General features: G+C 56.1%; 1 protein-coding gene across 3 annotated transcripts in view; it reads left to right on the top strand.

Annotated features, from left to right (window-relative positions):
- Positions 1–10193: 10193 nt before the first annotated feature.
- Positions 10194–27263, top strand: part of PDGFRB (platelet derived growth factor receptor beta) — a 37258-nt gene continuing 20188 nt past the window's right edge. The window contains exons 1-4 of one of the 3 annotated variants that reach the window (XM_010991172.3): positions 10194–10649; positions 25345–25495; positions 25730–25775; positions 26865–27188. In XM_010991172.3, coding sequence (XP_010989474.1) covers positions 25736–25775; positions 26865–27188 — 364 coding nt within the window. In that variant the 5' untranslated portion in view covers positions 10194–10649; positions 25345–25495; positions 25730–25735. Of the gene's footprint in view, positions 10650–17102; positions 17282–25344; positions 25496–25729; positions 25776–26864; positions 27189–27263 lie in introns of those variants that run through there. The other 2 variants (XM_010991173.3, XM_010991174.3) reach the window with 2 other exon arrangements.

The raw sequence follows: 27263 nt of genomic DNA, 5'->3' as shown, positions 1-27263 counted from the left end.
GGTGGCCGCGGGGCCCCCCGCGCATGCTGGGCCCCGGAGCCGCCGCCGCCGCCGGCCGCCCCGACGAGCAACTGCTCACCTGAACTCCCGGCCCTGACACTGCGTGCGCCCCACCCAGGCCTTTTATAGCTCCAGGCGCCCGCGGCCCCAGCCGAGGCGGGTTTGCATTTCAAAGAGGGGGGAGCCTCCAGGCTGCGAATCAAAGGGGGAAACCCGTCGGGGGCGGGGGGTTCAAAAGGAGACAAATTGCCGCCCCAAGCGGGAGGTGGACTGGCCGGGGCCAGAGTGGGTGGGGGCTCAGAGGGCGCGTCCCGGACGAGAGTCGAGGCTTCGCTAGGTGGCTAGGTGTGGGAGTCTCCTGTGGAGCCCCGGGCGCAGAGGCCCGAACCCCTCGTCCTCCCCGTGGCCGCGTGGACCGCCCCGCAACCCTATTGTACAGGTGGAGAAAAGGGATCTGAGGAGTGGGGGCACCCCAGGCCAGCATCACACAGCCGCACCAGACCTGTGGCACAGTCTGCAGTAACGAGTTAGAGGCGAAGGAGGTGGGGGAACGCTGACTTCAAACAGGGTCCCGTCTGTAAGGTAGCGGGTTCTTACTCTTTTGTGGGGAGGAGGGGTCACGACCCCTCTGAGTCTCCGATGAAAGCTGTGGATCTTTTTCTCCCAGGGGAAAATGCACATATGCACATACAGTTGGGGACTTCACCTGAGTTGGCTCTCTAGAGAAAGTTCTTAGAGAGGTGGAATAGGGACATTCTTTTAGAGACATTCTAGGAAACTTTTCACAATTCTCTTGACAACCCCCCAGCCCCCACTCCCCACCCTGCCTTTATTTTAATGAAAAGTTTCAAACATACACAGAAGTAGAATTGTAGAGTGAATCAAGATATTGCCACACTTATTTAACTGACCTCCTCTCCCTTTTTTTGCTAAGATATTTTAAAACAACTTTCAAACATCATGTCATTTTACCCCTACATACCTCAGCGGGCATCTCTAAAACACATGGACATTTCCTTATGTAATATGCCATTATCACATATTAACACAAATTCTTGGGTATTATCTAATGCCCAGTTCATATTCAAAGTGTTTCAGTTGATTCAAAAATGCCCTTTTAATAGTTGGTTTATCCTAAAGCCCTGATCCATTTATTATAGCTGGAGCCCTCTTGGATTTTAAATCCACCCAACCCTGCCCAATGAAAAACTGCCAAACATTTTGCAGCTACCCAAAAGGGGGCGGTGAGGTGGGGGGTAAGCAATTGAGGAGCCATCAGTGAACTGGGAGTGGGGAGCAGAGCTGGGGGATTTGGGGAAGGAGTCACGAAGGACAGGGCTCTGGTCAGGAATCCTGTGGGAGGTGGGTTCCCTCCCCGCAGGAGTTCAGTGCTAAGGAGCTGCACAGAACCCCACTATGGGGTTTGATTCACCAGCATTTCCTAGGGGCCCCTAAATGTGCAGGGACATGTGGTCCCTAGAAGGTGGACAGAATCAGGGTCTTATCTATTCAGCTTGTCCCTCCCTTGGATCACCACCTCAGCCAAGGCAGCTCAGCATCTTCTCAGGGCTAGAAATATGTGTCTGGATCAGGACACAATTTACAGGGCCCATTGCAAAACGAGATTCATTGTTCAAAAATTATTACAGATTTCAAGATGGCAATAGCAGAACATTCAACCAAGCGTGGGGTCCTTCTAAATATGCGCCCTGTGTGATTACACAGGTAACTCATCCATGAAGCTGGTCTAGGTCAGAATCTTGTTCTTCTGAGGTTCTGATGGATACTGTCACAGAGTGGAGGACAGTTAGCACACGGTGCCTCTTCCTGCTAAGTGGAACTCTTGTCATTGTACAAGTGGAAGCTCTGAGACCCAGACAGGAAAGGGGCTGTGCCCAATGCAGCCAAAAGGGATGCTGTCTGGAAGAGGAGAAAGATGGCTGCATGGGTTGTGGCCGATGTGAAGGAGCACATGGGTGCCTCAGTAGGGAAGGTCAGGAAGTGGATGTGTTGGTGAAATTTTACACGGAAGTCATTTGGAGTGCTGGATTCCACCCAGGACCCAAATTTTGTTAAACTGGGAAGTCTACAGAGAAGGGAGGATAGGCCCAAGAGGACTGAGCTCTGTTCTCTGAGCTGATGTAATCAGGACTGCTGAGACTGGACGAAGAAAAGACCTGGGGTGGGGCTTGAAGGTCTGAGTTTGGGGAGGGAGACAAGGCAGACCTAATACCCGAGAAAGAAAGCTGTAGGCACAGACACTGTTTTCAACCCACCCATAATAAAGGGCTCTCTAAAGGGCCATCCATCATGGAAGGGTTGTCATGACAGAGGGAGTGACCTCACGATTGCACAGGTATGCAGTACGGAGGTCCCAGTCAGGGATGCTGTGGAAAGGGTGCCTATCTTGGGAGGTGGAAAAGTTGGTGCCCTCTAGGTGCCCTCTAATTCCAAAGATATGCTAAATCAGACCCCGATGGAAGGCTTGAAGCTTGGGAATAGGTGTACGAATTTACTCGTTCATACTTTTGACAAATGTGTATTAATACTCCTGCTTTGTGCTGCCACGGTGTAAGGTACGGCACGAGGCTCTGCCCTTGGGGTGCTTACAAAATGGGAGGGGGAGAAGTAGGTATGAATCAAATGATCACAGACAGGGATAAAATTACATCTCAGTGAGGACCAGGAATCTGGAAAGTTTTCCCAAAGGGAGGAGACTTGGAAGTTTTGCAAGAGGAAGTGACTTATGAGTCAAGGCCCTGGGGAGCGGGAAAGGGCACTGTAGGCAGAGGGACAAAGTGAACAGAGGGATAGTGTGAACACAGGGGTTGAGGCCCGAGGGGACATGTGGTCCCTTAGAACTGAAAGACCAATTGGGAGCTCAGTGATGGGAGGGGGCACAAGATGGGGACAGGAGATGAGTCTGGAGGGAGGCAGAGCAAGGCCTGATGAGGGGTTTGGGGGTTTTGAATGGTGGACAGGTGGGTAGTGGGCAGATGGCTGTGGCTGGTGTGTGGAGAGTGAGCCAGGGGAGAGGTGGGGAGCCCAAGCACAGAAAGGAAGCTGGGCAGGGGTCCAGGAGTCATGAAGATGGTGTCCAGGACTTGGGTGGTGGCTGAGAGATGGGGGATTTTCCAGGCAACGCAGAGACTATTTCCCTGGCCAGGGAAAGCAGAGCCAGGGAGGCCTGAGGCCTGAGGGAGCCGTCGCAGCTGCTCCGTAGTCCCCTCAGTGCTGCCCTCTGCCAGGGTGGAGGCTGGACGTGCCTGCCACCCTGCAGACACCTCCTGGGTTGGGCCTGCTCTTTCCTGAGCCCTGGGCATTGGGAAAGGTCAGACAAACTGGCCCCACTTCTGGATAAGGAAGGGAAGCACAGAGAGGTCTAGGTGACTGGCCAAGGTCACACAGGAGCAGGGCTGGGAATAGAAGCTGGGTCTCCTGACCCCACTGGCCTTTCTCACTGCCCAGCTAGAGTGGCTGAGGTTGTCCTCAACCCAGCCTGCTTGATCCTCCAAACAGCACCCCTGATCCATGTAGGGAAGGAAAGCAGGGACATCATAGATTTTGTAGAATCCTGACCATGGAAGACCCTTAGAGAGTCAACCTACTCATTTTACAGATAGGGGAACGGAGGCTCAGAAGCCTAAAGAAAGAAGGGATTTTTTTCCCCAAGTTCCCACAGCAGGTCAGTGCTATATGGGAAACAGACAGACCCACGTCTTCTGATGCCCAGCTCAGCGCCCTTTCACTGCCTCTCTCTGAGACTTCAGGGTTTGCCTTTTACCTGTGCTGGAATAATAATAGCAATAACATCATGCTTTATTGAGCATTTGTTAAGTGCTAGGCATCATGCCAAGTCTTTTTCATCTATTAATCTCATGTCATCCTCAGACAGCCCAGTGAGGTAGGGTAATTTGTTCTCCCCATTTCGCAGATGAAGCAGCTACAGCTCAGAGAAGTGAAGTCACCTGCCTGAGGCCACACAGCAGGTCAGCGGCCTCTCTGGAAGTTTTCCTTTCCTCTCCAGCCCGAGCTTCCTGGGAAGAGAGTGAGCCTGTGTGTGCCTCTCTCCCTACCCTGGGGTTTTGCTTAAACAAATACCTGGTTCCTCTTCCTCCTCTGGCTTCCTCATGCAAAAGAACCTCAGCTCCCCCCTCACCTTCACCCCTAGGTGGACCCCTCAATCAGAGACCTGAGCTATCCCTGATGTGACACCTCTGTGGACACTGTCGCCTTGTTTAAAAGTTTCAGGCTGGGCTTCTGAATTCGCAAGTCTTCCCCCACCCTGGCCTCTGACTCACCACGTGACCTTGAACCCTTGCCTCCCTGGGCCTCAGGCTCCCCATGTGCCCAGTGGGGACTGGTAGGCTCAGACTGCCGTCCAGCTGGGGTGCCGTGACCATGCGTGGGTGGAGAAGCCCCCCATCGACCATGTCGCAGCGTCTTCCTCTCTGACAGCCCCTTATCTCTGGGAGCGGTTGTTTACTGGACCCCTCCTTCCCTCTGACTCCCTGGCTGGGCCCCTCTTGCCTCTGGAAGTCCTCCCTCTGGGCTGCTCTCACACACCCGACCAGGGCCTTCTGGGGTGGGGCCCAGAGACGATGGCCTCATAAAGATCTTGGTGATAACTTGGTTTTAAATCAGGTTTATGACCCTTAAAGAGAAGAGGTTCTGGGCTCAGCTTTCTGTTGGAAATGATTTGCTTAAGAGAAGCTGGTGGGCACTGGGGCCAGCATCAGGCTTACCCAGACTTCACCCCTAGTCCCAACCAAGCCTCGAGCTCACTTTGTGACCTTGGGTGAGGAACTCTCCCTCTTTGGGCAGTTCCTGAGGTGGAAGTGGGGATGGTAATCCCTGTCCACCTCTGGGGGCAAATGTGAGACTCATGGATTTATGCTGGGGCTCCTGTGGGCCCCTCTCCCCTCTGTTCTCCCCTCCCATCATCTTCCTCTCTCTTCCCACCCTCTCCAGAGGCTGGGGGCGCCACCTACTGGCCCTATGAGGTACTACCGGAGGCCTCCCTGGCAGCCTAGCCTCAATCGTGACCCAGGATGTGCTGATTCCCCTCCTCCTCCCAGTGGAGAAACAGAAGCACTAGGGAGGGAGACAGTACCCCAGGACACAGCCACTTAGGGAGCAGAGAGGACGCTAAACCAGAGGCCCAAGGGCCAGACTGCCCTTATCTGAAGGAGCACTGTGTCTGACCTGTTGTTCAGAAGAGATACAGAGGCCAGGCAAGAAAGATCTTACACTGTGAGTCAGTGGTCAAGCATGGAGTGGGGCCCAGAGTCCCCAGGTCCCAGTTGGGTGCATTTCTGCAGCCTCTTGGATAGATATAGTGAGGATGGGGGCAGTCAGCCCACAGCTGACTACAGTAGCCTCTCTACTAGCCCCCGGCCTCATTTTGCCTGTTAACCATCCCCCACAGTATATTAGGAGGCCTGATCTCATCAGCCCCCTGTTTTAAATCCTGCAGTGGCCCCTCCTGACCCTCGGGACAAAAGCGAGACTTCTGTTGGGCTCACAAAGCTCCTTACTACCTCTCCAGCATATTCCCCACCATATCCCCTCTCTGTGCTTCAACCATTCTTTTCTTCTTGTTCAAACATACCAAGCTCTCTCTGACATTCAAGCTTTTGCACACACTGTTCCTTCTGCCTAGAACACTGTTCCTGCCCCTGCATTGTGTGTGACCTCTTGATCTCAGATCTCAGTTGAAATATTTCCTCCCCAGAGAAGCCATAATCTAGCTAAATAAGAACCTCCACATACCCAGCCTTTTATTCTGTGTCTCTTTTATCACATTTGTCATTATTAATTTGTTTTCTTTGCGTTTGCTTATGAGCTCTATGAGCGCAGGACACATAGTAGGTGCTCAGTTAATTTCTGTTGCATGGATAAATAGTGGGAGAAACAGAAGGGCCTGGGAGTCAAAGACCCCACTGTGTGCCCTCAAGACCTACTGTGTGCCCTCCAGAGAGTTTTGGCCTTCTCTGGGACCCAGTATATCCAGTAAGGAGTCATATGAGGCTTCTGAGGGCTGTGCTGTTCTGATGATCCTTGAGCCATCTGTGTACCAGAAGGACACACCCTTGTTCCCTGGGGCACTGAGACCAAGGCCAGCTGGAGGGTGAGGAGAGGCTGAGGTGGGCAGGGTACTGAAGCCCTTATCTCCTGGGACTCTATCTGTCCTTGGTGGTAACAGTCTGGCCCAGCAAGAGCAGTCCTAGGAATCTAGGGTGGGAATGTGGCCTGAAGCCCCTACTGGTCCCTCTGCCCAAGCAGAGGGCCATTATGCTTAGTGTCCTGGAGGGGAAGGGGCAGTTTCCGCTGTGTGATCCTTTCGGCTCCCCCCGTGCAAGTGTAAGGACCTAGCTGCTCAGGGTGTGCAGGGTGGAAAAACACTGAGCTAGGGGCCAGGAGTCCTGCATTCCAGGCTTGTTTTGTCTCTGCTAACCTCAGGCAAGTCCGCTCTGCTCTCTGGGCCTCAGTTTTTATCTGTCCAATGGACTCATCTTAGGACTCTTCAGGCCCTGACATCCAAGATGCCTGTGCTGATGCCTGGGCCATGTGTGCTGCGTCCTCAGCCCAGGCCTGGGGAGCCTGGGCCGGGGGGGCAGCGCAGGGAGCGTGGGAGAGCCAGATGTGGTGGCCGCTGGCCCTGTCTGAGCGAGCACTGAGCCGGCCTACTGGGAATTCTCCCACTCAGGCGCCCTTTCCGGCCCCCTCCCCTGCCCCACTGAGAACCCTGGCTTCCGGCTCTAAGGAGCGTGGGTGGGGGGCTGAGGGGGGGGGGTCAGTTCAGCCTGGTTCCCGCCTTTACAGAAGAACATAGGCCTGAGAGTCTAGACCAAAGCCTGAGCTCTGGTCCTCATCTCACACATCACCATCACTTTCCATCACTGGGTCTCAGGCATGCTGGCTGCAAAAGGAGCCATTGGACCAGCTTCTCTCCAGCCCTGGTGGTGGACTTCTGTGATGGCAGCTCCTGGTGACACCTGAGAAGCAGGCAGCTTTCGTGGTGTTTCTCACTCTCCCATAGTCCTTGCACCAAAAGCTGGGCTGCCAGGGCAGATGCTCGGAGGGGAGTTGTGAAGACTGATGGAATCTTTGGGCACAGGAAATTCTTGTGCAGGCAGGCCTGACCTTCTGTGCATCACTTATGCAGGCCTCTCAACAACTCTGTGAGGCTGGCACACTAATTCCCATTTTATAGCTCAAAACACTGAGGCTCTTTGAACTCAGATCATGTAGTTTGTCCAAGTTCACACAGCTAGGAAGTGGCAGAGCTGTGCAGGAACTGCCGATATCAGAGCTCAGGCTCTCAATCCCCGAGCATGCCACCATGCAGTGGGGAGGGGACGTGCTGAACCCCAGGGCCTAAGGCTCCTCTCTCCCTCTGCACCCCATGCCACTCCACCTCAGGCAGGGCTCCCCACTCTCCATGCTCTGCCCACCCACTCTCAGTCTAGCTTCCCCTAAACAGGATTGTCTGAGGCTCCCAGCACCTGGGCAGGTGGGAGACTGCTTGTGGCTTATCCTGTGCACAGTGGGACTGGGGGCCATGCTGACCACCCCAGCATGACGATGCTGCTCTGCCCACTGCCCAGCCCCTTCAGAGTATACAGGGGAAACTGAGGCGCAGAGAAGGGACAGCTCAGCCCAGGGGCACACAGGGATGGGCCACAGCTAGAATGAGGGGAATGCACTATTTCAAGAACACTTCGGACATTGTACTAAGCCCTTAAAGTGCATTACAAATCCCAACAATCTTTTGAGTCATTCCTTGAAATATCTCCATTTTTCAGAGGAGGAACTGAGGCTCAGAATTTAAGTGACTTGTCAAGATCATGTAGCTTGGAATTGCAGAAGCTGGGATTTGAACCAGCTCTGTCTCTGGCTCCAGAACCTGCCCTGTCAATCATGACCCTTCTTCCTCAGCTGTCCAGCCCTTAGCAAGTGTCCTGTGGTGTTCCCTGTGGTTCTGCATCCCCCAACCTCATATCAGCTCTGCAGAGGCATAATAGCCCTGGTGCCCGCCAAGGGTTAATGGTGGTAGGGGCTAAGTGATTCCAGATGGGCCAGCCTAACGGCTGGGCTGGCCGGAAACCGGCGGCCGCCAGCTTCCCCGGGGAGCCACCAGCAGCCACCCCCTCCCCTCTGTGTTGCATCTCTGGCCCCCAGCTGTCCTCTTGCCCTGGGGCCCACCAGCCTCCTCTCCTAGCTAGAGTCCAACTCGAAGAAACTTGCAGACAAAGCATCCCAAAGGCCCTGCAACACAGTGAGTCTACCCTTGTTATGTGTGGATGGGGAAACTGAGGCTCAGGGAGGCCAAGGTACCTATCCAAGGCCACACAACAAGTTCACAGCTGGGTCTCTTGACTCCCAGACTATCTTTTTTGGATATTGGTTGAAATGCCTCCTTGTTCTCCCCCACTGCTCCCACTGACCTGGTCCCAGCAGCTGGGCCAAGGCTTTGGAGGTGAACAGCCAGGGCAGATGCTCGGAGGGGAGTTGTGAACACTGATGGAATCTTTGGGCACAGAAAATGCTTATGCAGGCAGGCCTGATCTTGCGGTTTTTGGAGCCCCTCATGTTCCCCTGTGACCCCACTGCCACTGAGTTGGGCCCGGCCCACTCTCTTGGGAGGCTCTCATGGCCCCCACGCCATGGCCTGGAGCCAGTCTGAGAGCCCTTCTCCCTCTGTGTGGCTCAGCCCAGACACTCTGCTCAGCAATCCCCACTGGGACAAGACCAAGAAATGATCACAAGAGAGGTTTCCATGGTTGCCATGAAATTCCAGCTCAAGCAACCCCCCTTCCCCCATGAACAGGAACCTGAGGTGAGTCCCAGGAGGGAAAGGAGACAGAGGGCAGGATGGAAGTGCTCCGGGCAGAGGCAGGCTCTACCTGTGTGACCTGGGATCCCCTCCCTGGGACTCCTTTTCCCCAGGTATACACTAGTAGGGGGAGGGGTGATGCTCTCCACTCTCTAAGCCACTTAAAAATGATGCCCTTGGCCAGGAGACTGTGACTAGAGACATGTTCTGATCTGAGGACATGAGGATTGAAGAAGTGAGGCGGGTGAGAGGCCCAGGGGCTCCTGGAGGAGCCTTGGCAGGCCTTTGTGCAGAGGCGGGCAGGAGGAGGAAAATGGAACGTAACAGGTGCTCGAAAATGAATGAGGGGCAGGGAATGGGATAACCCAGGAAGGTGGGACAGGAGGGCCAGTCGACACTGCAGTGTGGGTCTTCCTTTGGGGTCAGATCACCTGTATCTCTTTTGTCATGTCACTCACGACACCTGATTCTGCTGTAGCTCTGCTGTTGCCATGTGAGCTTTGGAAGCTCATTTCACTCCTCTGGGCTTCAGTCCCTTGTCTATAAGATGAGGAAACTCTCCTTTCCTGGTATTCCACGGGCTTTGAGATAATAGAGGGTCATGTCTGGAAATCTGAAGTTTGCTGGGTGACCCTGGGCATGTCTCTCTCTCTGTGCCAGTTCACCCGTGGGCCTTGATTTCTTTTTCTAAGAACTGACTGCTAATCTCAGAAGAGCTTTCCATCTCTTAAGTCACCTTTTCTCAGAAGCCCTTTTCTGGTTCCCTCAAGCCTCGATGGGTGCCCCTCTAAATGCACTCTCAGCATCCCTGCCCTCCCTGAGCACTGCCTCCCCCACTAGCCTGGGCCGCCTGAGGTCAGGGACTGTAACTTACCACTGCATCGCCAATACCCAGCACAGTGGCTGGCACATGGTAGGTGCTCAACATGCTTGTTCAGTGAATGAACGTTGACTGAATCGACCGTATAGGTTATCAGAGCTCCCTTTTCAGATGGGGAAGCTGAGGCACAGAGAAGGGACCCTTCCCCAGGTGCCACAGCAAGGGGAGGCTGCCACCCGCAACAGACATCAGGCGAGTGGGGCCAGGCCACTCGTTAATAAAAGTGACTCAGCGGCTGGCTGGCGTGGGCTGCGGAATTTCTAAACATCCCCTCACATCCTGAGTGAGCAGGCAACGGGAGGGAGCAAGCAGAGGGAAAAGAGGAAGAAAAACAAGAAACTTGGGGGAAAAGAAAGGGGGGGCAAACTGAAATTGAAAACAGACGCACGCGTCCACCTTCCCCGCCCCCAACCCCCCTTCTCCCAGCTGAGCCAATCAGAGGCCACCCTGCAGCCTTTCCCCCAAAGTGGGGGGGCAGGGAAGCCCACGGTGGTGTGAGCTCCTGGGGCTGCCAGCAGCTTGCAGTCCCTGCCCACCCCGTCTGGGACCCAGGATCGTTTTGTGAACAACTTGGAGCCGGAGTGGAGGAGGGACTAGGAGGAGAGAGCCGGGCCCCTCTAACCAGCGCCACCAGGCAGCAGCCTGTGCCGTAAGACACAGACAGCCAGACCCAGGGCGGCCCCTCCTGGCAGCCCTGCTCCTCTAGAAGGATGCTTTGGGAGTGAGGCCACTCCTCACCCCTGCAGCCCCCAACTCCCTCCATTCTCCTGAGGCTCTGTGAGCCTACAACTGTCCTCGCTGCCCTCCAACCCTGCCGCTGCCCCATTTTGGGTCCGGCATAGTTTATCTAACAACAGGAGGTCTTCCTGGAGGGGGTGACAGCCCAGAGTCCAGGACCTTGCCTACGCTTCAGAAAGCATCAACAGCAAGGTAAGTGCTGGGAAGAGGGGGGATCCCCGGGCTCTTGTCCTGTCCCCTTGTCCCAGACTGCGCCTTCTCGAGTAGGTCAAAAAATGGAAAATATTTTTAACAAAACCAGATGGGAGGAGGCCGGGAGGCTGTGGGTGACATCAGGACTGAAGGAGCCAGCTCTCTTCTGCTCAGGCTGCTTCTGAGGTGGGTGCCCTCTGCCCTCATCAAACAAACCCCAGAGGTTTCTGGGTGCTGAGCAGGGGGCCCTCCAAAGCATAGCACCGCTTGTTGGGAGACGGGAGAGCTGGAAGGGGCATGAGAGGGGAATTGGGAGATGGCCGACAGGGTACATGGAAACGGGACCTGGCAGGGGATAGGGGACCTCAGACCCACAGCCTCTGTCCCTGGCTGGGCCTAGGCCTTGTCCCTAAGAATCTGTCTGGCTCTAGGCCAGTCAGCCGCCCGGCAACCTCTCAGGATTTAAATGGATTTGCAAATTTTCCAGATTCCTAAGATGTCCTTCCAAACCCCCAGCGGCTGGGAAAGTGCGAAGGCGAAGGGGCTGTGGCAGGCCCATCCTAACAGTCATGCAGCGGGGCTGGGGTCTGGGATCTGGCCCACAGATATGGGGGCCCCTCTCTGAAGCAGGGGGGTGGGCTGCTGGCCCCTTTCCTCTGGTCCCAGCTGCTCAGGCCTCCTCACTGTCTCCCTCCTTCTCCGCTCCACCCTAAAACATGAATCTGATCACGATTCCTTCTGTGAGTCTCCCGGGTAGAAGGTGACTGTGGAAAGCCCAAACTCCAAACTCTTAACTCCTAACGAACTCCTAACAGTGATTGACACTTACTGCATGCCAGGACCATGCGGAGTATTTTATAAGCATGATCTCATGTGACGCTCACTAGCAACTCCATGGCAGGGACTGATTTTATACCCCATTTACGCATGAGGGAACTGAGGCTCACAGTAGCCACAAACCTGTGCTACCCAGCTAACAGTTGGCAGAGCTCAGGGAGACAGTAAGCTCCCTCCCCATCATGCCCAACTTGGGCTTTGTGTTCCTGTCAGTCAGATCTCAGGATTCCCAGAAGGAATTTTCACCACTCTGCCTGTAGGCATGCCCTTCCTCATCACCTTCCCTTTCCTTCAAGGACCCTCCCTACTCTCCCTCCTCCAGGCAGCCTTCCTGGGTTTTTCCAGTCTTCCAAGAGCTTGCCATGCCCTTCATGCTGGAGCCTTGTTGCTTGGCTCTCTCTTTCTGTGTTCTATTTACACATCAGAAATCGTTCAGGCCCCAGGCTTCCCCAGTTTGTGTTCTGGCCAAAGTGTCCCCAGGAAGGCAGTGGGGCTGAGAAAATGTGGTCGTGAAGGGGAGGAGGAACTCACGGAAGACCTTGTGTTCCCAAGCGTGAGCCCAGGACCCAGACCTCCTGTCTTCCTTTAGGTGCCTTTCCAGAAACTCATGTGGTTCCTCTAGACTGCATTTTTCTGTGTCACACAGGGAGTGGGGATCCCACAGTGCAGATGCCTCTAGTGAGACCTTCTGAAGTCATACAGTCCTCGCCTGCCTCCAAGCAGCAGGGCCCTGAATCCACAACACTTGGGGACACGCAGACCATATTGGTCACCATTATCCAGGGCTTACCCTGTCCCGGGCGCAGAGCCTGGAACCTCGCGTGCCTTATAATCCCCACAGCAGGCCTTTGGAATTGGTATTGTTATTACCCCTGTTGTGAAGACAAGGAAAATGAGGCTCAGAGAAGCTCAGTGACTTTCCCAGGGTCACACAGTTAGTAGAGTTGGTATTTTAGGCTGAGGTCTGCTTGAAACCAAAGACTTAACCCCCTTGCTCCCAGGGAGCCCCTGGTCAGAGGGGAGAGTCTCCATCCTCCCGCAGAGCCTGCTCTTGGCTCCAGCACCTTTTCCAGCAGGAAGTTCAGCTTCAGGCCTTACCTGCTCCCAGGTCCACCCGGGGCCCTGGCTTTGTCCTAAGAGGAAGGAGACCATATGGTGAGCCCCCTCCTTTCAGCAGTGATTGGGCAGCCCTCCCTTCTCTGTGGGAAGAAGAGCTGAGACTTCTAATTGCCCACAGATGTGGGGCAGCGGAAAGCACCGTGGATTCAGAGTCAGGAGACCTGGAGCTTTTTCTGGCTCCACTTAAATCCACTGTGTGGCCAACCTCAGCCCCCCACGTCCTCTTTGTTGCTGTATCTGCATCTAGAAGGCAGTGGGCACCGTGGGTAAACAATACAAGGTTTGGGCATCAGATGACCAGGCACTGACCAGCCCCCCAACCCTGGGCTCTGGCTGACTGCGTGACGCTGGGCCAGCGCTCTGCCCCTTGGCGTCAGACCCCTCCTCGGTGAGCAGAAGGGCAGGATGCAGGGTCCACAAAGTTACAGTAAAGATAAGGCACTTAGCACAGTTCCTGTCCTTCATAGGGCTGGACCTTATGCCAGTGGCTAAGAGAAGGTGGCTGCTCTCCCCACCTCCTGCGTGAGACAGCCTGGCTGTGAAGCTGCTCTGCACCTTGTGAAGGGCTGTGCCCACAAAAGGGGCCTTTGCATCATGGGGGTGCCGAAGGCTCACTTCCACCATTCGGGCACAGTCTGGCTCTGAGACCAGCTGCCTTCTGGGCTGAAGGAGGGGACTCTGGGCGTTTCAGTCAGGACGGGCTGCTGAGTGGCGAGGAGGCAGGAAGGAATGAAAGGGTCCTCAGATGTTCCTGAAATGTACTCCCTCCCCTGATTTTTTCTGCACGTGGTTCAGAACCCCATGGGCAGTGGACCCTTGGAAGGGGGAGAGCTTCCTCCACTGTTTTCCACAGCGTCCCCCACCCCCAGCCATGTCCCCCCAGCGTCAGAGACTGTAGGCCCCCAGCTGGGAAGCCGTGAGTGCAGGATGACAGAACAAGGACCAGCCCTCTCTGAACACGTTCCTTGTGCTTCACACCCACTGCCGTGAAGCCCCCTGCTGTGCTCCTCGGAGCCTAGAACAGGCCTGGCATTCAGTAAGTGCTCAATAAATATTTGCCAAACTAATTTAATCACTGCAACAAGCTCGAGGAGCAGAGATAAACACTCTGTCTTACAGATGAAGAAATGCCCAGAGAAGTTAAGAGGTTAAGTCAGTTGCCCAGAGTCCTGCAGCGAGGAAGTGGTGGAGCTGGGACTGACACCGAGTGTTTCTGACCCTAGAGTCCATGACTGAGAGGCTGGGTGGGGCCTGGGCCTCAGCTATGGGGGCCCCTCAGAGTTCCAGAGGTGGTCAGTCCCTCTCTAGGCCTCAGTTTCCCCATCAGTAAAACAAGGAGGTTGAACAAGATGATCTCTGAGCTCCTTCCAGCCCTAGAACAATTCCAGGATTCCAAGCCACGCCAGCCCAGACTGGCAGCCACACAAGCCCTGTCGTGTACTCAGGGATCATGCATATTTAACTTCACAATCAAAGGGTTTTTTCTTACCCTTTTTCTACATGTTACAGAAAGCGGTCAGGATCGATGAGCGCTAATGGAAAAGAGTGACCTGCAGTAAGGGGGAGGAACTTTCTGATGATTGCAGGGGCCTTTAATGGGCTCAGTTTCTCTAAGAGCTCTGAGGGTGTGTTCTGCCAGAGCCTGCAGATACCGAGGAAGGAGGGTCGGGAGGTGTGCCGTGAGGGGGTGTGTTTGGATGCTATATGACCCTTTGCTGAATTTGTGAACCTCATATGCTCTGACTTGACGAGGAAGCAAGGCTTTGGCCCATGATAGATGGACGAATGAGGGTAGATGGATGAGTAGTGGGGTCCAGAAATCGGGGAACAGCTGCAGACACCCACTTCTAATGGAGGAGTGTGGAATTCACACGCTTGTTGCTTCCAGTGTAGAAACCCACCTCAAGCCCCTCCCAAGACTTCAGGCCCAGAACCCTCAGGCAAAAGAGCTCCCTGAACCACCCCTGGCCATGGCCCCAGGATCCCCCACTCCCAGGTGCTTCCTGGGGCACCCCACCCCCAGCCTGATGCAGGAGGTTGAAAATGAAAGTGTATTGCTTTAACTGCATTAGTACCGTTTCTTCTCCTCACTTCAGATCAAAGCTATTTAATGTCTCAGGTGCCTGAGACCTTTCATCTGCCAGAGGTACCAGCTTCTCCGCCCTGTGATGGAAAGGGCTGTCCCTTGGGAGGTGAGGGCAGTAGGGCCAAGGGGTCAGGCAGTTCTTGAAGGTCAGAGAGAAAAGGACTTTTGGGGCCACCCAAGTTCAACTTGTTTATTGTATTGGTGGGAAATGAAGGTCCAGAGAAGAGGAGGGGGTGTGCCTCAGGTCATACAGATGGTCAGCGATAGCACTGAGCCTGGGACCCGGCCTGCAGGCCTGGACTTTCCTCTGTGCCAGCTCGTGTGCTGAATCTTCACCACCCACCTCTGTGATCCAAGGCTCGGGCTCCTGCTTCCCCTGGGGTGGGGCCATGGAGCAGAGTTCGGGCTGAAGAGGAGCAACGCCATCCTGACAAGGGATGGGACCCCTCTGGGTTGTCTTGTGGACCACGGAGCCTTTGGTTACATTACTTCTCCGTTCTGGCCATAATCCCCTTTTACATAAAGTGAGGAGAGGGGAAAGTGGACAGCTCATTGACACCAGACGTTCCATCCAGCTCTGCCCTTAGCCCCTGAGAGCCCCTGCCAGGCTTCGTGTGGCTGTTTCACATCTTGCTGCTGCCCTGGTTACCATCTGTCCCAGGAAGTGGAAAGTTAAGGGCTGTGACACCCCTCACCAGCTTCTCCATGGGTCTAAGAGGGCGTGGGGAGGTGGGTTCCAGGGTTAGTCCCAGAGGGCGGGGCTCAGATTTACAAACCTGTCACTGAATCCTGGGCCTCTCCTAGCCCAGAGCATGGGGCATGAAGGCTCAGGTGTGACTCAGTGGACTGTGGACTACTCCCGTCTTACCTGTATTTGTGTCCTTATCAGCCCCCAGACTGGGGGCCTGTCTGATGAATGGATAGTGAAGGAGTAAATGTACAGAGTGTTGGATAAATAGGTTGGCGGATGCATGGACGGATGGATGGGCCAGTGGCCTCCCCTTTAGTCCAGGGAGCAGGGATGACTTCATAAGCATTCAAACTGCGCAGTCACAGAGGACTCCATGCTTAGAAGGGCCTTGCCTTGAAATGCTGAATAGTTTTTTAACAAGGGTCCCTGTATTTGCATTTTGCATTTGGCCCCACAGGGAGTTCAGGCTGGGTGTGAGATGGCTTTACCCCCAAGACTGGCCTCACTGCCTCCACTGTCCCCATTCTAATCCACGCCCTCCCACAAAATACCAACATACTCCTGTCACTCTCCTCTGTGGAGGTCCCCACCCCCAAAAGTGCTTGGAGTTGCACCATTATCACTGCCCAGCCAGCAGCTAGCTCCCCAAACTTCACCGTCAATGCCCCAACAAATTGGCTTCCTAGTGCCTCCGGTGCAAAGCCCATATCCTTACTCAGCACCCCAGACTTATCCCAGTGTGACCTCTGCCCTCCCTCTCTGCCCATCACCTGCCTCTTTGCTGAAGAGCCCCAGATTCTAGCTTAAAGATCTCTCCCTACCATTTCACCCAGATGCCTGGAGAGCTCCCACTTCCTTAACTGCTCACACAGAGCTCCTGTGGAATACCCTTCCTTGGCATCATCCACCAAAGAACCCAACTCAAGGCTACCCCTAGCCCTGAAATAATCATATAATCACAGTAGCTCCCATGTACTGAACACCTATTATGAGTCAGGTGCTTTTCATCGTCACCTCTAACCCTCACAGCAATGGAAAAGGATGTCTCTTTTGCTGTTTTCCAGGAAATGGAGACCCGGGAAGTCAAACTCAGAGAGGTCACACAGTGATGAGGTAGTAGGGCTGGTTCTTAGACCTGGACTCAGTGGCTTCTAGCCGGGACTGCTGCCCCTGGCCTGCCTGGGGGGACCGCACGTCCCGTAGGTCTGTTCTGCCCCTTCACCAGCCCAGCCCAGCACCTCTCTGGTCTCTCGCTGTCACCTACCCATCCCAGTTTCCCAGCCCAGTGAGTCCTGAGTTATTAGGGGGCTGCTGAGGACCAGAAGGGCTGACCCTCCACAGCCATTTGATCTCTCATGCTGTGTAAGCTTCTACTGAGCACCTACTGTAAATCTGATCCCGTGTGAGGAACTTGAAGGCATTCCCCCAGATTCCTTATTTGTGAAAAATCAAATTAAGACAAAGGTAGAGGAAAGAGCTGGTCAGCAGACAGCGGACTGGGAGTCATTAGACTTGGGTTCTGGTCCTGCGTTGGCCTTTAAATCCTTGAGTCCGCCTGGAGGAGACCCCGCCCCCAGCCGAGCAGAGCCTGCTGACAAGAGCAGCTCCCCTCCTGGCTCTCCCACCACCTCGTTTACCACAGGCATCCCTTTGCTGACAGGCCTAGCCTAGCGGGGTCTCAAGGCCAAGTGAGTGAGTGAATGAGTGACTTACTCTCCCGTGAGTGAATGAAGAAGAATCACGTGGCCGCTGACTTCGCCCAGGGCTGTGCGCCAGGCCCTGCTCTCAGCATTTCACTTGTATTAACTCATTCGAAGGCCTGGACCAGGAGCCCTGACTTCACTGACGGGAGACCCGAGGCACAGGAAGGCTGAGTAACAGTACGTGGGAGTCTCAGGGGTGAGTGACTGAAGCAAGGGGCGAGGGAAGAGATGCTGAGAAAGCGAGAGGGGGCTGCGACAAGCGAGTTTTCTCCCCTCTGGCTCTGCCGCCCAGGAGACCTCTGAGGGGAATCTCAATGCTCTGTAATTGGCACCAATTAATGGCAGGTTCTTGTTAGCTCGCGGCCCTGCCCAAATTGCGGGCTCTGGGCTGATGGGGGAAGGCCGTGTGCTGGTGGGTCAGTGTGAACGGCCAAGGCTTGCCTGCCCCCTGCCCACTTGGCTCTGAGAACCCATTCTCTGCGTGGCCCCCACCCCGGCCCAGGGCTGATCCCGGGCTGGCAGCAGCCGGGGGAACAGAAGGTTTGCTTGTCTGCGCCTGCCGCACCCCCCTCCCCAGACTCAGCCTGGGACCCCTCTCGGGGGCTCCTCTGGCTGCCAGGGACTGGCGCTCTCTGTTGCCATGGCACCGGCCGGAGATGAGGCGCTAGGGGGGGTGTGCACGGAGGGCAGCCGAAGGATGGTAGAGGCCTGGAACTCTGCAGCTGCAGAGGCCCCCAGGCCCTCTGCAAACAGTGGAAGGGGGTGCTGGGGCCCCAGCAGGGGCAGGCCTGGACCATGAGCGCAGCAGGCCTGTGGCAGAGCTGGCCAAACAGCTAGCCTGACTGCCAGGATGCTCTGTCTCAGGGGCCTTTGGGACAGGCCTCAAGGTAGGCCAGAGACCTGCTTGGGCACTGCCCCTGTGTGGACCCCACTAGGGTAAACCCATGTGGGAGTATTTCTCTGTGAACAGACCTGTTTCTGGGCAGAAGTTAGGTAGTTTAGCATCGCAGTTAAGAATACAGGTTTGGAGTCAGATAGGCTTGAGTTTGCATCCCAGCTTCTCATTGTCTTGTTACTTTTTGGCTGTGTGATCTTGGGCAAGCAGCTATACCTCTCTGAGACTCAGTTTCCTCCTCTGTGAAATGGGAATAATGATTGTATCTTCCTCATTCAGATTCTTATGAGGATAAAACAAAATCCCCAGGTCATCTCATTTAGCAGAGTGCCTAGCTCCAAATTAGTAAGGACTATTGTTTCTTTTCAGATTGTGGGGCATCAGAACAATGAATGGGAAGAGAGATGTCCTGGGTTGGCATTGGTGAATGGAAGCAGGACCAATGGGTAGAGGATACAGTGAGACAGATTGTGCTCAGTGTAATAAAAATTTTCCAATAGGCTGGCCTCTGAGGATCCGGAGCTGTCCAAGAATGGAATGGGCCTTGGGTGAGGTGGTGAGATCCCTGTCATGGGAGGTGTGCAGTTGTAAGCTGGACAACCCCTTTGTTGCAGAGAGGGTGGGGGAGACGTGACTTACAGCCTTCCCAGTCCTCAGACTGTAGGGCTCTGCAAAAGGTCTCCTCTCTTGTTCTGCCAGTTTCAGGTTCACCCAGCTAAAGGGGAGAGAGCATGGACTGAAGGGGAGGCTGGAGAACAGAGCATTGAAACAACAAGCCTGGTGACTTGTGTATTGAGCTCGTGCTATGTGCCAGGCACGGGCTTGTCATCTCTGATTCCTGCCTTAGAGAGGCTGTCACATGGGTGTCGAGCCCATATGCTCTGGGGTCAGTCTGCCCACAGTTGAGCACTAGCTTCACCACTGGTGAGCCCCGTGACCTTGAGCAAATGATGTAAGCTCTGTGTGCCTTGCTTTCCTCACCTGCAAAATGCAGAAGCAACACTGATGTCAGAGATTGTTCTGAGATCATTCAAATTAAGGGCCGATCCCTGATGCTGGGTGCTGAAAACTAAATCACAGGTCACTGTTCTTCTTCTTGTTATTTTCAAGAACTTCGAAGTCCTTGTTCCTTTCTGAAGGGGCTGTTGTGGGCCCAGCTGGCATCCAGAGGACTCTGGTCTAGGGTTGCCCTGGGCCTGGGCAGAGCCGGGCCATATGGCCCAGAGGGTGGCCATGGGGACGAGCAGGGAGGCCAGTGAGGCACCAGAGGAGGCAGGAAGCATTTGTTCCACTGGTGGGTGGGTGGACAGGGGTGTGCAGTGGGCCTCCCTCGCTCCCTGACCTCCTTCTTAAGCTGGTTCCTCGCCCATGTGGGGGCCCAGGCCCCCTCCCCTGGGCCCCCAGCGGCCGTGAGGCACACACTGAGCGCTTTCCCACGAACTGTTCCAAGTAGCTGGGCCTGCACCCCCCCCCAGCTCCCGGCACATGCTCTCTGGTGGGTGAGGGGGTGGGCGGTAGGAGGGGGGCTCAGACTAGGGGGATCAGTCCGTTCTTTATCAGCCTGGCTCCAATCCAGACAGATGTTTCGTTTTATTTTGAACTTCAAGAAAATAGGTCATTTCTTTCCATTGTGGCCCTGGGGAGGCCTCCTGGGGAGAGGAGCACAGAGTGAGTGACGAGAGCATCGGGGCCTCACTTGGGGTCCCCGGGGGAGCTGGGCGGGCAGCAGCCTCCCTCCCTCTGTCATGATGAGCTGGCTGTCAGCAGGGCCAGGGAGTGAAGGTTCTTAAGGGCTGAGCTAAGAAGCCAGCCTTTACCTCGGGTGGCTGGAGAGCCGTGAAGGTGCCAGGGAGGGACATGGTCAGATAGAGATTTCAGAAATGTTCCTCTGGTTAGGGTGTGAGAACAGGCGGGAGGAGACAGACTGGAGGTGAGATGGGAGGCGGGTGGTGCAGTGGGGCAGCCAGAGGCCACCAAGCTTGTGCTGAAGGGGGCAGGGTAGGGGGATCAGAGGGATGGTCCATGGCACTGGCACTGTTCTTGCATCCACTTGGAATTCCCACAGCTGGATCCCATGCCAAGCCCCAACTTAGCTGATTTCTGCTGCTTTGTTTGGGGGACATCACAGGTACCTGGAAAACACGAAAAGTCCTCTGGGTCTAGAAGCACCGTGGCAGAGTTGGGCCTGGGTGATTGAGCTGCACCGCTGTGTGATTTGGGTCAGGTTGCTCACCGCTGTGCCCTTAATGTGATCCTGAGGTTTGTAGGGAGATGCATTGTGTAGGGTGGAGTGTTAAACCTTCACCAATGGAAGAGGCATAGGATTGAGGGGGCAGATGGGAGCCCCATAGCTTCAGCCCTTTCCCGCCTGTAACTATCTCCCAACCCAGTGGACCCTGCTCTCCTCCTGGCCCCCAGGGCGGGGCTCCCCTGCCCATGCGGTAAGCACACACCTACGTCTCAGACCACTTGGGGCAAGGCCACGTGGCCACGCTCTCTGCCAGGTCCAGCCTGTGCTGCCATCACTCTCGTACTCTCCCAGCTGCTGGCGGGAGGACTCATTCTCTGGCTCCAGATGCCTCTTGCCCCCACACACTCCCAGGCCTGGAGCTGGCGGCCTTCTTCAAGCTGAGTCATGACATCCTGGCCCGGGCCCCTCCCCAGCACCCCACCCCCACCCCAGCATTCCAACTCAGTACAGCTGCTTCCAGAGCAGGGTCCTGAGAGTCACAACATGTCAGCCCTGGAAGTGCTCCCAGGACAGCCCCACCCACCCTGTGTACAGATGGGGAAACCAAGGCTCAGAGAGGGTCAGGACCATACAAATGGATGACAGAGCTGAGCTAGAACCCACATCCTTACTCTCAGCCAGGGATCTGCCTCTGCAGTTTGTCCCAGGAGCTGTGAAGTGTCCGTGGTGTGGAGGACAGAGGACTAAACTGCTGGCGGGGAGACTGGAGTCTGTGTCCCACTTCTGCCAGCCATTTAGCTGGTCCCCTCCTCTAAGTCTCAGTTTCCAATCCCTGCCTGGCTGAGACAGTGCAAGGAAATGACTTTGGTGTAAAGGCCTCCATGTGGCAAGGTGGGGGTGGTGGTGTCCTCTGGGGAGGGAGCGGGTAGCAGCTGTAGTTTGAACCCTGGGGCCTTGAGTCACCAGCCTCACATCTGAGCCTGGGGGGAGGGCCGGGGCTGCCCAGTCAGGTGAGCTTCAGTGCCCCATTGGCCACCTGAGCCCAGCTTGCCTACAGTAAAACACTGGGGCCTGTCCCTGTCCTCCTAGCCTCAGTTTCCCCATCTGTACAATGGGGCACAGGAAAGGGGTTGGACCAGATAGATGGTCCCTGAGGGCCGTGGAACTCTGACATTCCAGGGCTGTAACCCTGCGACCCCATGGCCAGGCCTCCTCCTCCCTCTGGCATCTTGTTTATTCAGAGCATCCCTGACCCGAGACTGACTTGGCGGCGGTGGCCTCAAGCACCCCCTCCTCCTCATAGCAAGGCTGCCTCCCTTCTCCATCTTGCTGCAATTTCTGCCCAGCCTGTTCCCCGCCTCCAGACTGTGTCCCTTCATCCCTCAGGTACCCACAGCCCCTCCAAATCCTAAACCAGCTCAGTGCCAGCGCTCAATCTTTCTCCTCTGCCTTTTTCTCATCTCTGAAAATGAAATTGTGCCCCCAGGACATACACACACACACTCCTGTCCCCTAGTGCTCCCAGCCAGAAATAGGGGTGGGACTCATTTAGGGTACCTCTCTCCCCAGCCCCCCTACATCTGATCATCGAGTCCTGTCATTCTCGGCTGGATACATCTCAATGCCATCTGTTTCCGTCAGTCCCCACTGGCTTCTGCCCAGTCCAAACCAAGTAAACAGAAAAGCAGTGGCAGAGCAGTCTCTGCTCTGTGTTCCTAGGCAAGTTCCTTAAGTGCCCTCTGCCTCAGTTTACCCATCTAAAATGGGACCGATCCTTATATCTACGTCATGGTGGTGTCTGAGAAGCAAGTGAGTCTATATGCGTTAAGCGCGCAGAACAGCACCTGGTGCGGTAAGTGTGTAACACACACTGGCTTTGTGGCTCGTCTGCGCCCGCATGAGGATGTGTGTTCAGGTGAGTTTGGGCTCTCGTGTGTTCATGCTCTGTGCGTGTTGTATGTGCACAGCTCTGTTTGTGCCGGGTACCCATGTGATTTGCCATGAGTGTGCGCACCTCACATGGGCACGTGGGAGAGCACAGAGGTGGTGGTCTGTGCTGTGTGCCGGGCCCCGTGGAGCTGCGTGCATGCATGTTTCGTGTGGGCGTGCACACGTCTGGTGCCGGCGTGACGGCTGGGCACACATGGGGCCCGCTGCACTTGGGTGTGTTTCAGAGCAGTGTGAGAGAGCGCGTAGGCAGGAGCCTGTGCTGCGTGCGCACGTGCTCACCGTGTGCGAGCCTCCCCCGCCGGCAGCCGCACAGGCCCCCCCCCCCCCCGGGCCTGCCTGTGTCGTGGGAGCCTCGGGACCCCGAGGGAGGGAAGCTGCTGCTAGCGGATGTGGCCAAGATGGACTGGATTTATTTAGATTAAGGCGGTGGGAAAGGAGTGGAAACTTGTATGTGCTGGAAGGAGGGGCGGCTGGGGCTCTGAGAGTGACTCCCCAAGCATGCTGCTCCCCTGGACTTGGGGTCCTCCCCTGGACCAAAGGGGTCTCTCTGACTCACTGTGAGGAGCTGGGCAATTACCCCATCTTGGGATCTGTGTTCCCCCAACCTTGCCAGAATAGGAGGAACCATGAGAACTTCCCACACAGCACTTGCCTCATGGGCAAAGTGGGTGGGTCCCTGAGGGTCCCCTCCTTCTCTCTGCTCTAGGGGCCTCTCTAGACAAGAGAGTGTGGCAGGAAGAGGAGTGCCTCCTCCTTGACTATGACATTCACCTTGTCCCAGGTGGCTCCTCCCTGGAGCGCAGCCCTGCCTCTGAAGAAGGGAAGTGCTCACAGGCAAGCCCTCCACCCCATCAGCCACCTGAGCCCTTCTGGGGTTCCTGGTAACACAGCAGCCCTTGGGAGGCACAGAAGTCCATAAAACATTGGGTGGGCAACTGGAGTGTCAGCAAGTCACCCAAGATGGCCCAGGAGGTCTGTCTGGGTGCCCCAAGCCCCACTCTGGTTCTTCTCAGTCCACTGGCCTGTTGCCCACACCACCCTTCCCCCTGCCACCTCCTGAGTATCCATATCATCAGTTTATTTGTGTGGAAGTTACCTGAACGACTGAAGCCCAGAGAGGGAAACAACCTGTCAGAGTACACACAGCAAATCTGGGACCACAGGGTCAGGGGATTCAATCCACAGAACATGATGAGTTATGAGAGTTCTCACTCAACGCCAGCCTCAGGAAGGTAACCCCTCCTCTCGTCAGCCCCTATGTCCCCAAAGCAGGAATAACAGTGACCAGACCCTTCTCTCTGGCAGTTTTAGTGCAGAGATGGCTCTTGGAGATGACCTGTCTAAACCCCTCCCCTTATGGGTGGGGAAACCAAGTCCCAGAGAGGACTGGGGACTTACTCAGTCTCATAGTGGGTCTGAAGTCCCTTGTGACCAGAGGCAAAATGCTCACTGCATAAAGAGAGAAGCCAGATCAAAACCCCTGGTTAGCTATGCTCTCCCTAAGGTGGCTACATTCTCCCTGAGCTCCTTTGCCCAGCCTGTCCCCACGCTGCCACCTGATTCTGCCTTTTTGCTGGGTGACTGGGCCATGGTTCTGTCTGTCTCTGGGCCTCTGCTGCCTGTTCAAGAAGTCCCCTCCCAACTCAGAGTCTCAGAGACTCTAAGCCCCCTTAGCTCCAGGACTATGGGGAGAGGAGCCAGGGTCGGGGGCTGCTCACCCGGGGGCCCCAGCCCACAACCTTCCAGAGCCAGGCATCCCTGGTTGCAGTGACCTCCCATCTCCAGGCCAGCCGACCAAATTCCTCCTTTAGAATAATAAACAGTGTGGCCAGCCAGGGAGGCTGGGAGGGGAGGGGCACGGAGGCTGAAGTGACCCCCTCCCCCAGCCTCCACTGCTAATGATTTTCTTTGGCTGAGATCTCTGGCAGGAAGAGGGGATCCAGAGGGGCACCCACCAAGGGGCAGATGGGCCTCTGTGGGGGCTGCTGGCTCTGCCGTGGCGCTGCTCCCTCCTGCTGGAGGAGCCTGGCATCCAGCTGGAAGGCTGGGGCAGGAGGGATGGGAGAGGGGGGAGCTGAGGAGGGGTCCTCAAGTCGGCTGGGCTTTGAGTCTCAAGCAATTGGGAGAAGGGAGAGGGGACCCTCCGGCAAGCTGTCTGAAGGGATGGGGAGAGGAGGAGGAGAGCAGATCCTTTCAGAGCTTCTTGGGGTGCTGGGCAGAGCTGAGATGGCGGCCCTCAGGCTATGAGCCTTGCTTCTGTCTCATGATTACTGTGTAAATGCAGCCCTGGAAGTGGTACACTCGCCGTCCTACCACTTTGAGAGCTGGAGACTGAGGCCACTGAGATAGTGATGGCGAAGAAGGTAGCCCTGCTGGGACTCAAGCCCAGATCCCAGCCCTGGCCTGGGAACTAGGAGGGGTGAGATGGGAGTGGAGTGGGGGCAAGCCAGGCATGACCTTAGGGACCGGGCCAGGCTGGGCAGCCACTCAGAGAGGTCAGCGGTCCCACAGCACCCAGGTCTCCTTGTCACCTGGTGTCTCCCATGTTTCTTGCTCTGCAACCCCCCTGCCCACTTTTGGCCCCCTTCTTGTTGGTGCTATAGTCAGACCTTTGCAAGCCTGGCTGTTGGTTATTTGGGACTCTCGGATGGGGCTGCCAAGGGCAGGAATAGGGCAAAGACCCACCCAGTATTGTCTGTCTATTTCTCCATGTCCCTGCTTCTGTCTCTTTCTGAGTCTGTCGCTGGGTGTTTCCTCTCTCTCTGTCTCTCTGTGTCTTTGTCTCTCTCTACGTCCACCATTCCAGTTCTCCTTGTCTCCTTCCAGGACAAGCTCTGCTGTGTAGCCTCAGGCAATCTTCTTTCCCTCTCAGAGCCTCAGTCTCCCCATGGGGACACTGGAGGCAGTGGTGGGGGGCTTGGATTCTGTAGTCTCCAAGGATCTCTGAAACCTTGCTGGGCCTCCCGTGGGCCAGACCCGGGCCCCTCCCCCTGGGCCTCCCTGTGCAGCTTGGGGCTGAATAAAGGGGGCCAGGCATGGGGAGGTGACCCCCCCCTACATTCCGCAGCCCCAACTCCCCCGCTTCCCTTCCCACAGCCGCCTCCATTTCCTGTTGTGCTTGTGGAGCTGTGGGAGTTCTCTGGGTTCTGGCCTACCCCCTCTTCCCCCCCCCCCCCCGCCCCCAGGCCTTTCATCACACTTTCCCAAATATTTGTCCTGGCAGATAAGAGCCTGGTATTGGAACTGTCACCCCAAGGACTGTTAGAGCTGGCGGGTCCCTGGATACCATCCAGCCCAAGACCCTACCCCTGCTGCGCATACAGAGAAACTAAGGCCCAGAGAGAAGCCGGGGCCTCAGCCAAGTCACCAGAGAGGTAGAGGCAGAGCCAAAGCAGGGCCCAGGCAGCCTGGGGCTGGGCCCAGCGCAAGAGGGGGTGCCCCTTGGCATGAGTGCCCGCTCGGTGTTGGGGGTGGGTGGCCTTTGACTTTAGCCTGATGGATAGAGGCTGGGTGGCTCAGGTTGGGGCTGACTCTGCAGGACCCAGGAAAGATGAACCCTGGCATCGCCTTTGACCACTCTGGGTCCTGATTCCTCTTTACCTCTGCAGGATACCATGTGGCTTCCGAGTGCCATGCCTGCTCCTGTCCTCAAAGGTAGGTGGACTGGGGGTGAGGGGAGAGGGCCCTGGGGAGCCACTAACGAAGACCCTGGAGCTGACAGGGTGGCACATGCTAGCGCCAGGGCCTGGGAGCCCAGGGCCACTGCTCTGCTCTTGAGCCTCAATTTCCCGCCTTTTCAGTGGGTCTCAGTGGAGGCCTCTACTTCCACCCCCCATCCCTCAGCTCAGAAACCGCAGTGGGCCCCTGCTCGTCCAGAGCCATCCGCTCAAATCCTTTGCTTGGCCCTCCATACCCCATGCCCCTCACCACCTGTCCCCACCCCAGTCCCTAACAGTCACCCTGGTCTCCCATCTCTCCTCAGCGCACGTTGTTATCAGTTTGGCCAGTCTGGTTCTGGTGTGGGACTCCCCTCCCCGGCCTGGACCCCTCGTTGGTTGTGAGCTCCCAGGTTCTGGTGGGCTTCTCCAGGCAATCAGTGCTGACCAGGCAATCAGTGACCAGCCAAAGGCCCCCCCAAATATGACTGACTAGCTGGCCGAGCACCCACCTGTCAGTGCCCCCTCTGTATCTTCACCTCCAGTGTGCCCTGCCGAGACAGGAGGGTGTGGCTCACAGAATCCTTCCCCAGGGGCTGTCAGAAGGGAGAGCGGAGACCAGTCCCTTGACTTCCTCCCAACCCCAGCCCCCTTCAGCCTCCAGGGCTGCCTCAGTCTGCCCCACTCTGGACTACCGTGGCCACCACCTCCCCAAAGGGCCATCTCTGGGCTTTGGACAGAACCTGGGCAGCTGAGGCAGCCGCAGGGAAGAGGCTCCGAGAGTGACCTGGGAAGTAATGCAGGAACCGGAGGCCTGGGAATTGCTTCCCGAGGACTTCCTGATGCTTTTGCTAGAACATGCCTGCAGCCTGAATGCTGCATTGCAGAAGGACTCCAAGGCTGGGGGTCTAAAGGCTTGGAGATCAGGAGGCCAGAAGGAGTCCCTGGGGACCAGGCCCTGGACGGGCAGGTCTCAGAACCCTGGCTTCCAGTCTGTGTTCCTGTGGATTAGGGAGGTGTGTTCCCCGTCTGCGGGGAGGGGGCTGATACGATCGTGCCTTGATGTCTGATGCCTCTTCTCCCAAAGGCCAGGAGCTGTTGCTGCCCCTGCTGTTGCTGCTGGGACCACAGGCCTCCTGGGGCCTGGTCATCACACCCCCGGGGCCGGAGCTTGTCCTCAATCTCTCCAGCACCTTTGTTCTGACCTGCTCGGGTCCAGCTCCAGTGGTGTGGGAACGGATGTCCCAGAACCCCCCACAGGAAATAACCAAGACCCAGGACGGCACGTTCTCCAGCAAGCTGACACTGGCCAACGTCACTGGGCTCCACACGGGAGAATACTTTTGTACCTACAACGGCTCCCATGGGCTGGAGGCCAGTGAGCGGAAACGGCTGTACATCTTTGTGCCAGGTAAGGGCCCCCGGCCTGTGAGCTCACTCCCTAACTCCTCTTCTCAGCTGCAGGCATCTGGGGGAAGCTCAGAGA

This window comes from Camelus dromedarius, chromosome 3, assembly GCF_036321535.1.
Source record: "Camelus dromedarius isolate mCamDro1 chromosome 3, mCamDro1.pat, whole genome shotgun sequence".
Lineage (NCBI taxonomy): Eukaryota > Metazoa > Chordata > Mammalia > Artiodactyla > Camelidae > Camelus > Camelus dromedarius.
The sequence above is the reverse complement of the archived record's forward strand: the minus strand, read 5'-3'. Positions and strand labels throughout refer to the sequence as shown.